Source organism: Ceratotherium simum, chromosome 16, assembly GCF_057802395.1.
Source record: "Ceratotherium simum simum isolate JZ-2026a chromosome 16, ASM5780239v1, whole genome shotgun sequence".
Classification (NCBI taxonomy): Eukaryota; Metazoa; Chordata; class Mammalia; order Perissodactyla; family Rhinocerotidae; genus Ceratotherium; species Ceratotherium simum.
In genome coordinates, this window is record NC_141915.1 from 47,695,478 (window position 1) to 47,705,690 (window position 10,213).

At 47.2% G+C, this 10,213-nt stretch overlaps 1 protein-coding gene across 1 annotated transcript; it reads left to right on the forward strand.

The window, feature by feature from the left end:
• The first annotated feature begins 2,020 nt into the window (after positions 1 to 2,020).
• On the forward strand, positions 2,021 to 6,849 carry C16H17orf58 (chromosome 16 C17orf58 homolog). Its single transcript, XM_004432666.3, has 4 exons — positions 2,021 to 2,171; positions 4,274 to 4,810; positions 5,063 to 5,254; positions 5,894 to 6,849. The coding sequence occupies exons 1-4, from the start codon at positions 2,096 to 2,098 to the stop codon at positions 6,079 to 6,081; spliced, it is 993 nt and encodes a 330-aa protein (XP_004432723.2). The 5' UTR covers positions 2,021 to 2,095; the 3' UTR covers positions 6,082 to 6,849.
• Positions 6,850 to 10,213: the final 3,364 nt, after the last annotated feature.

Below are 10,213 nucleotides of genomic sequence, written 5' to 3' on the forward strand. Positions count from 1 at the left end.
TGAGGAAGACTAGCTTGCCTTCAGCTGCAATTCAATTTAGTGCTCAACAGGCAAGCTTCTGCTTAATAATTAGACCTCTGAATCACCTTTCCTATATCCTCTCCATTGCAAATTAATAAATGACATTCTGGTTTATACATCTGCTTTTATGAGTTTGGTTAATACAAGTTGGTCCCACAAATCTCAGCTCTTTGTGCACAAATCTGATCCATTGACATAATTGAGTTTCAAGGTGAGGAAAGTTGAGGACCAGACTATAGAACACAGTGACCCCCTCCAACACATTGTCAGCCCGTGAGTAGACAGCCAGCTCCTTTCTAGATGAACATATTTACCTCACTGTATCCTTCAGTCCACAACACACCTAACTCAGGAACCTGTTCTACGGTATCTCTGAACGATGTTCTCTTTGGATGCCCCCAGTGGTCAGGAGCTCACGGTCAGAACCCTTCAAAGCAGCCTGCTTTCTTGGAGATCTTGGTTGGTAGAATATTCTTTCTTTCTTTTCTTTCTTTTTTTTTTTTGTGAGGAAGATCGGCCCTGAGCTAACATCTGCCAATCCTCCTCTTTTTCCTGAGGAAGACTGGCCCAGGGCTAACATCCGTGCCCATCTTCCTCTACTTTATATGGGACGCTGCCACAGCATGGCTTGACAAGCGGTGCGTTGGTGCACGCCCGGGATCCGAACCGGCGAATCCCGGGCCGCCGCAGCGGAGCACGCGCACTTAAACCACTTGCGCCACCAGGCCGGCCCTAGAATATTCTTTCTTAAATTGAAATTAAATCCGTCACCTCATCACTTCCACCTTCTGGTTCTTTCACAAAATGTAACACAAGTTTTTGTGTGCCTCGGGTGCCTATCCTCAGTTCCTCCAAAAGAACTTGAACATGACTGAGTCCAGCCCTCTCTCACCCTATTATTCTCCTCCTAGCGTTCTAGTGTCTTTCTTGAAAACATGATCCCCTCAGAATCTGGTCAGTCCACTAGCACTATTATATCATGATATAAGCGCAGCGTAAGTTTGCTGTTTCTTTTAGCAGCTGCATCTCACTGTTGGCGCCTATGCTTCCGATAAAACGCCTTCCATCTCAATGCATTTCCCCTTCCTTTTGGATGTGAAGCTGTTGAAATGAGATCCACACCGGTAAGGTTGTGGGTTTACGAGGGTGAGCTTATTTCCCCCTCTGGTGAATGCTGTTTCTGTTTAATCTGAGGCAGAGGGTCCTTAGCTCAGGACCAATAAACAGAGCTGTTTCAAGAATTCAGACCTAAGCAGTGAATGAGTTTATTTTTCTTAGGAAAAAAAAAAGATCCACCTTTCTTGAGGAGATGAGCCGTTACTAGAGATCTGGGAGGGTGTTTGACTCATCTTTGTCCCAGAGCACCCGGCAGGTAGAAGGCCCTGGGTATGGGCTTGATGAATCTAGCTAACTAGATACTTATTTCAGTTGGGGGCGGGGGAGGGGGATAAAAGGGAGAAGAAAAGCTATTTTGCTGTTTTTCCTTCTGGTTCTAGAATATAAATATTGTGTATATGGTAAACAGTTTGACCAAACCTAGGATGTAGAGGTTTGGTTTCTCTCAGAATCCCTGACACATTCCGGGATGAGTTATCTGTCATCTGGAATTCTCTCCCTTACACAAGCCCAAGCTGCCTCAGGCACTAATTTGCCTATTTGCTGTTGACTTAACCTAGGAAAAACTCCCTATGGCTCATTCTCCTCCACCCTGTCCCTCAGCTCCTCGACACCCTTATTCCGTCCACTTGCCACCCCTCCTTCTCCTCCCCCAACCCCAGCCCGCAAACGCACCCGGGGTTGGAGTTTAGGATTTGATCTCTCATTGCCCACAGATCGCAGGACAGACGTTCGCAGGGACAACTTTGAGAGGCCATGTGCTCGTCCCCCTCGGGAGTGGGAGAAATCCCTGCAGCTCGGTTTTGTTCCAATGGTCTGTTCAGTGAGTGAGTCCCGTTTCCCCAAAGGCTGCCCCTCATTAGCATGAACGGGGGTGGGGGTGTGGAGAAGGGTGGTGGGGAGAGAAGGAGCAAAAGCCCAGGCTCAGTTTTAGAGCCTGGGAACCGTGTCTACAAAGATGACAGCTAGAGCTTTCTGGCTCCTCTGTTTGATCGTTGGATCATCTCCCGAAGCCCCGGTGGCGGAGAGAAAAGGTAAGATCGATGAAATGCTGAGCCCTGGGAGAGGGGCTGGGATCCGGGGGGTACTGGGGAGAGGGCGCGATGAAGGGCGGGACGAGAAAGGGGTCAGAGCGTGCGAGGCAGGCGACTCCAGGTCCGTGTTCGCGTTCGGAAGGAGCAAAATGTGTCCCCAAGATTTTGGGTGTCTTGGCAGCCTTTTCGGAAAGAAGCCAGTTCAGCTACTGAAATGATCTCGAGCGAGCCGGGCAGGCTGGAGAAAACTTTGCATGCTAAGTAGTTGCTCCATCAGCGAGGAGGGAAAGTGTCAGAAGGGGTCGCGGCGCGCCTTTCGGGAGCCGTGCGGGCTCGCAGGACGCGGCGGGCGCCCCGGGAGCGCGGGGTCCGCCCTGCGCCCCGTCCCGGTCCCCGTCCCGCGGGCGAGCAGGGGCGCTGGGTGCGCCCGCCGGGCTGAGGGCGAGGGGAGCTGCAATCGGACACTGCTCCCCTCGCCCTGAGCCCCAACGAACGGCCTCGGGACACCTGAGTCTTGAAATTTTTCACGCATGAAATGAAAAGGTTACTGACGGAAGGGAGCAATAAGGGACTGTCTACGGGGACGTGTTTTTGTTTTGCTTTATTTGGATGTCCTGTTCGATTCACTATCTCTGGGAAAAATAGCTTCCGCACCTCACAGGGCAATTTACTTTGGGTTATTTTTCCACATGGAAATTGAATGACTTCAGTGGCATTTAACCCAAATATCAGAGAATCTTTCCCATGACAACAGATGGTGATATCAATGGGGAAGCAGTTCTGAGGTCAACAGTTGACAGTCAGGAATTGGATATCCACCAGAACTTTACTCAGCTGGGTATGGGACAACGTTGACCATGATGAGTCAGAATCAACCTCTTTGCAAAAACATGAACTATAACCAGCTATTATTGCTGGGTGAAAGCTGGCTTTAAAGGAGACTGTCAATTTGGCAAGTAGCAAACGAAGTGTTGCAAGAGCTGCAAACGGTGGCCCGAGCTCTTCACTGCAAGAGGAGAGAAATGCTGACAACCAGCCGTTAAAACAACAAAAAAAGAAAACGACTAGCTCTTGTGCCTGTTGGGAGGGCACTGGGACCCAGGCAAACAGGGAGGCGATATTGTGTAACTGGGCATGGAAAGTTGCCCAGCCTCCAAGCTGGCTGAAGTTTGCTCACCAACCTGTCTGCAGAGCTGGGGAAAATCATTACTAATTTAAAAAATTTTTCATGCCATACCATTTGGGAGATTGTTCTCCACCATGGAAGGGGGCAGGGGGATGTAAGCGGTGTGTGTGCTTTTAGACTTCACCAGGGGCCTCTGCCTCCCAACCACGCTTTAAAAATCTTTCTTAGCTGTGGTTTACTAGTAAGTGGTGTCCAAGAAGCCAGATAAAAATCCACTCACAAATGCTCGATTCTGCAGAGACCAAGATGACAGTGTAAACACGGATGGGAAAACCAAATAGTTCTGTTGTCAGGGGCGCTGAAACAATTAAGAGAACCTGTAATATGAGACCTTTCTCCCTGGGGTTTGCTCTTGGTACTTACTCAACAAACTGTACATAGCAAACAGGCGGATGTTTATATATATATATATTAAAGCAAGGACAAAAAGAGTTTGTTATTTAACCAAAGTTGTCAGATATGTTTAGTCCTAGAACAAATTGGTGGTTGTAGTTTTAGAAGCTATAGATTTGAAAAGGTTCCTCAGCAAAATGAAATGTTCCCATCAGGCCTCCGATTCCTCACGTGGTGAGAAAAATTTTCCTAGTTGGCCTCATTCTTAGAGGGCAAGACCCTCATCGCTGTCCTCCTTTGGGGCCTAGGAAACCTGTGCTCCACGCGGACCAGAAGCGGAGGCTTCCCTCCCCTCAACGTGGGGGCGCCTTCCTCTTCCCTCCTTCTTCCACTCCAGGTCTCCTGACCTCCCCATCTCTCCTCTCGCAGGTGCTAGCGGAATGTACATTGTCCCCCATCGCCTCTCTCCTCCCACAGCCCTTTCTTCTCTCCCCCCGTCGGCCTCCCCGGCCTCCTCTCCCCTCCCCCGTCGGCCTCTCCTCCCCTGACAGCCTCCCCGGCCTCTCCCCTTCTCTCCCTGCAGCCTCGCCGCCCCACAACAGGAAGCCCGGCCCCGGCGGCGGCCAGAGTGCGGAGGAGACGCCCGGGCCCCGGGCGCAGCCGCTCCCCGAGGCCCCGCGGCGGCCGCGCGCAGCCGAGGCCGCTCCCCGCCCCTGGTCGGACCCGCGGCGCCGGAAGCCCCCGCCGCCCGCCGAGAACCGGGCCGGCTTCCGGGAGACCGCGCGCGCGCCCGCGGGCCCGCCGAGCCCGCGCCTCGCGCAGGCCGAGAACCGCGCGTCGCCGCGCCGCGCGCCCGCGCTGGAGGAGTCCCCGCGGCGCGCGCGCGCCCCGGCACTGCGCTTCCCGGCCGCGCGGCCGCCTGAGCGCGCCGCCGAGGCTCCCGCCGGCTCCGCCCACCCCAACCGGCCGCGCGCCGCCGCGCCGCCCCCGGAGCCCGCGCCCGCGCCGCTGCCGCACCTCAGCCCGCCGCCCAGGGACGCGGAGCCCGGCGCCGAGCCCTGCGCGCGCGCCTGCAGGGCGGACCTGGACGAGCGTGAGTCCTACTGCGCGAGCGAATTCGGTGAGCCCCGCCCCGCAGCTCCTCCCGGGCCCGGCCCGCAGAGCCCAGGCCGCAAGGCGAGCCTCTCCGAGCCGAGAGCGCCGGGTCGTGCGCGCGGACACCCTAAGCCAAACCCTACAGAAACCCACCCGCTCGATCCCGCGGGCCCCAGACCCGTGTGGACTCGGTCGTGATTTGTTCAAAACGCACTAGGGAAGGAAAGAGGAAATGAGCGTTATGCATTTCTCCAAACTCTTTGTTTTTTGAAAGCAGCAGTGAACGGAATCGTGCATGATGTGGACGTGCTCGGCACGGGGATCCGGCTGGTGACTCTGCTGGTGGACCGGGACGGGATGTACAAGATGAACCGCCTGTACATCACTCCGGACGGGTTTTTCTTCCGAGTCCACATATTAGCCCTAGACTCCTCAAGTTGCAATAAGCCATGTCCAGAATTTAAACCTGGTATTGAAACTGACCTGACCACTTCATATTTGTACTTGATGCTATCATTTGTAACTTGGATGCCACAGCTCGGTCTTTGTTGGTCACCCCAATACCTTTTTTGGGGGGGAGGGGCATTCTAAAATGAAAAGAATTTAGACGACAGGTAATATTTCGGCCACTCTGTGATTTAAGCTTCATCAACCTCCCCCCTGCCACACCTCCAGTTAAAGGTGGGAACAGCGTGGATTGGCACAAAGAGGGCACCCAATAAATATTTGCTGACAAGTTGAGTGAATGACGAAACACCGTTGCCAGAAGGGATGTATAAGGGGCTCTATTTAAACTGAGTTTAGAAGTCTTTTTTTGGGGCGAAGAGAATACCCACTCCAACGTCTTTCTAGAGATACGCTCTGGAAAATCCTGCTGGTGCATTGTGATTAGGACGTTTGTTCTGTAATGACAGGCTGATTATCTGCTTATCTTATAAAGGTCACTAGACTGCTTCAGACCTGTTGTCTGAGGGTTACATGTCTGAGATTCAACACATCCAGCAAAATAGATTCAAGCTTAGGCATTTCTTAAAGGTCTTACGTTTTCTTATTGTTTCATGGCATTTAAAAGACACTATGAATTGAAATTTTGGTTATGTTTTTTCAGGCAGCAGGTATATTGTGATGGGCCACATCTACCATAAGAGACGGCAGCTCCCTACAGCTCTGCTCCAGGTCCTGAGAGGGCGCCTCCGACCAGGAGATGGACTGCTCAGGAGCAGCAGCTATGTGAAAAGATTTAACAGAAAAAGGGATGGGCAAGTTCAAGCTGCAGTTCACACCCAGTGTACTTGAAACGTACCATCTTGCCATTTCTGGATAAGGGACTTGGAATTCGCAACAAGACAGGAAAGGTCTTCATGTAATGGGGTCTTCCTTTAGAATAGGACACAGCTCCTTTATGAACTAGTTGCATAGTTCCAACTCTAATCTTGAAGTTGTCACTTTCTTATTTACAAAATGCTTCTTAAATGGTATGCTTCTGAGCTCTGCAGCAAAGTTATCCAACTCTTGTGCCAGTTATTCACACAGCTCAGATGACTGACCTGTCTAGTTAACAGATCACTGCTTCATATCATTTATTTTTAATTATTTTAATTTAAATACATTCTTCAGTAGAAATAGTTCACAAAACACATTTCCTTAATTTTAAATATACAACTTTGAGTAGTTTATATCATGTATCAAACCAAATTTTATACTCAAACCATCACGTTAAAATCTGTACATAGCAGTAAGTGCACTAGTCAGAGACATGTAAGAAATGTCATTGAGGTCAAACCCTAGGTCAGAGCCCAAGACAAGTATTAAAGTTTTACACCTAAAGAGTGCTCAAGGGCTTAATTCAAGCAAAATATTACTGAGACAAGTGTTCCTCATGTACCAAAATATAAAGTATAGTTTATTTTCATGCCTGTCTGCTCCTAAAAACATATGTTTTGTGCTGAACTGGCAGCTATGCCAATGCTCAACATATTCTGGGTGTATCTGATGTCATTTTTCTGTTAAGACCAAGTATCATGTTTGTGTTTGTAAAGCAGTAAATCTTGCCTTGAAATCAGATCTTGGATGCACCTGGTTTTTTTAGCCTCACTGAACCCCAAAGTTTGAGGGAAAAGCCTTCCTCAAACTTACTCCAAAACCCTGGACAATATTCAACGACAGCTTGCAAGCATGTGAATTTTAAACATTTTCCAGTTGGTTTGAAAAAGGTTTAATCACTAGTTAAATTTAGTATTCATTATACTTGAGTCCACAAAGACATTAATTTTTTTTCAGAAGACCAAGCTGTACTTCAGTTAACTTGAAACACTGTGAATAGAGAGACTGGTAAGCCATGGTTGAAGATCACTGCCTCAAGAAAGATAAAAAGGAACTGCACTGGAGAGAGAGAAAAACAGCCCCTTTGGTCTCAAAGGAGATGCACTCAGGGAGGTCAAGCTGTGTCTTCAGTCTGTAATGGCCGCACAGAAGCACTGTATCCCTGAAGGACACCAGGACAGGACTCGTGGGGAAGCAAGCAGCAACAGCACGAGACGTGACATCTGATCGTGATGGGAGATGCTGTTACCTTACTTATCCCAAATGGGACAAAGAGGTGAAATACAAGTTGAGAGGTTCTGACTCTTCTGTCATAAAGCATTAACTGAGGGATTTTTAGAGAATTTTCCCAAAATAAGTCTTGCCCAAACTTACTAAAAATCGTACTATAATTACTTCTTGGGTATATTACAACGGCATTATTATACAAACTATTGGCAGTAGAGTATGCAGTGAATGAAGAGCTTCTGGGTTAGTTTTCTTTAAGATAAAAGTTAACTCAGACGTACGATAGCACCAGTCACAAAAATCAAAGCCAAATTTTTAAATGTCAAAAGGCTAAGTGGTGATCTTGAGTAACATGGTGGGGAAAATAACAAGATGGCCCACCAGAAAAATTACTGTTTGGATGGTCAGATGTTAGAGCATAAAGAGAAGAGTTATAGGGGCCGGCCTGGTGGCGCAGCGGTTAAGTGCGTGCGCTCTGCTCCAGCGGCCTAGGGTTCGCAGGCCCGGATCCCAGGAGCGCACTGGCGCACTGCTTTGTCAAGCCATGCTGTGGCAGCGTCCCATATAAAGTAGAGGAAGATGGACACAATGTTAGCCTGGGCCAGTCTTCCTCAGCAAAAAGAGGAGGATTGGCATCAGATGTTAGCTCAGGGCTGGTCTTCCTCATAAAAAAATTAAAAAAAATAAAAAAAGAGGAGTTATAAATAGCTCTGGTTTAAAAGAAAAAAAAATCACTTTTACATAAGCCTGAGGGTTGGGGTTCAATTAGACCAATTTGATAATACTCAGTTTCTAAGAAGTTTTGGAAACACAAAAAGGACCAGAACTGTGTGGTCTCTGTGGTATTTGGAGGTCAGACAGCGTATATACCCTGGCAAACACAGGCAGGCCAGCTTTTTAGGAAGTGCCTCGTTAAAATTAAGGCCATCGTTCAAGACTAGGTTTGCAATGAAAGAGGAGTGAGGCTCAAAGGAGGCAGAAGAGTGGTGGGCCGGGGTGTGCACAGGAGGCAGTGAACACACCGGTAATTCCAGGTTAGGCGAAAAAGGTTAAGAATCATCTTTCAATATTCAGTCAGTACCTTGGATACAATATTTAATTTTATGGAAAATTTTAATTAGCAAATTCATTGTAGTTCCTCATCCTTCTGTCCGATAGAATTTTCTTAGCACAAGGGTTTGTGCTCCAGAGACTAAAGGACTATGTGCACAGTGCACACGTAATAGTCCTTCATCCAGTAAAATACTATGTTGCCTTCAAGAGTAACTCAATAGCATCCCTCCTTCAAATTGTTAGAATACAAGGGAAAAAAAAAGTACTTGTTTTCCTTTTTGGTAGGGAAGGGTCTATAAAACATACTTTTTTTTTTCCCGAGCTTTTTATGTCTTTTAAAGATATCATTTGGCGCTGTTTGTTTATATTTCTCTTAAAATCATTTGTAAGGTTGATCAAACACACATATATGCAAACAGCTAAAAGCTGGCCTGCTGCTTACAACGCATAACCTCAACTTCAGGTACAGGACTTTACCATTTTAAAATGCAGCTTATTTCTTTAGTTCAATTTGGTCCAAATTGGATCAAGAGGGGTGTGAGCTTCTAAGAAATGTCTTTTTCGGTATCTTAGGTATCTAGAAGTAGCTCAGAAGATTTCAAGTTATTAAAAGTAATTCTCAGCTGGCTATTTCCCCCCCAAGTACGTATAAGACATTACTTTCCCATGGGGTACCACCATTCTCATTTTGAGGACTGGAAATCAGAGACTTATAGGCAATGGCCTCCTCAATCATGGCGAGCTCTGTCGAGCTCAGACTGTGAAGTGTGCAGATTTCAAGGATCAGCAGGCTGGCTCTTTAATATCAGAAACACACAAAGATGCAGGGAGTCTGCCTGACCGAAGTGAACAGAGACAGGGAAAGAACGTTTGTTTGTGGAGTCTAGGAAGGTGGATTACAAACAACAGCAAATCTCAGTGTCTCTAAATAACACTCCAGGCCATTTGAAATATAAAAAGGTAATTGTTTTGCTTTCGAAAGTATCTCTGAAAGTTCACAGTTTTTTTTAAACCTACTGCAGGATATTAACTAAAACACAAATCCTGCAGAATTTGGACAGGAGAAAAAAGCCTTACCAATATTATGAAAGTGCTTTTTATGAAATGGTTTCAAGGATTGTGAACTTGGCAGGTGAGGCATAACAAGCATTGAAAATGCTTTTAGGGGCCGGCCCCGTGGCTTAGCGGTTAAGTGCGTGCGCTCCGTTGCTGGCGGCCCAGGTTCGGATCCCGGGCGCGCACCGACGCACCGCTTCTCCGGCCATGCTGAGGCCGCGTCCCACATACAGCAACTAGAAGGATGTGCAGCTATGACATACAACTATCTACTGGGGCTTTGGGGGAAAAAATAAATAAAATTATAAAAAAAAAAAATGCTTTTAGCCAAGGAAATCTATTGATGCAAATTAAATATGTTTGCAAGCCCAAAGACTGGGTAGAAAAATCCTAACTATCCCAAATGTGCACTCTAGTACTTGGATTATTCAAAGCAAAAGAGCTGTAATGTGTATATCTTATTGAATAGCAGAAGCTTGTCAAAGAATACTCATAGAAAAGCAGCTTTTGAAACTCATTTTGTTATAAGAATGTATGTTTTTCAAAAATTACTTTTAAAAGACTAAAGCTCTGTAGTTGATAAAACTATGTGTTTATGTATTTATAAGGTGATAGAAATTGCAAATACTATCAAATACACATGAAATTAACATCTTTTTGGTCTGAGGATTCCCATAAAATTTACCTTTTTTGTACAATTTGGCAATGCCAACAGCTACAGAAAATATATCAACCAACCAACCATTGTTTCATTAGGAACTGCACCAAA

Coding starts and splice junctions, on each gene's coding strand:
- C16H17orf58 (XM_004432666.3), top strand. CDS start 2,096: ATGACAGCTAGAGCTTTCTGGCTCCTCTGTTTGATCGTTGGATCATCT. Junction 2,172..4,273: donor CCCGGTGGCGGAGAGAAAAG/GTAAGATCGATG, acceptor CTCTCCCTGCAG/CCTCGCCGCCCCACAACAGG. Junction 5,255..5,893: donor ATGTCCAGAATTTAAACCTG/GTATTGAAACTG, acceptor ATGTTTTTTCAG/GCAGCAGGTATATTGTGATG.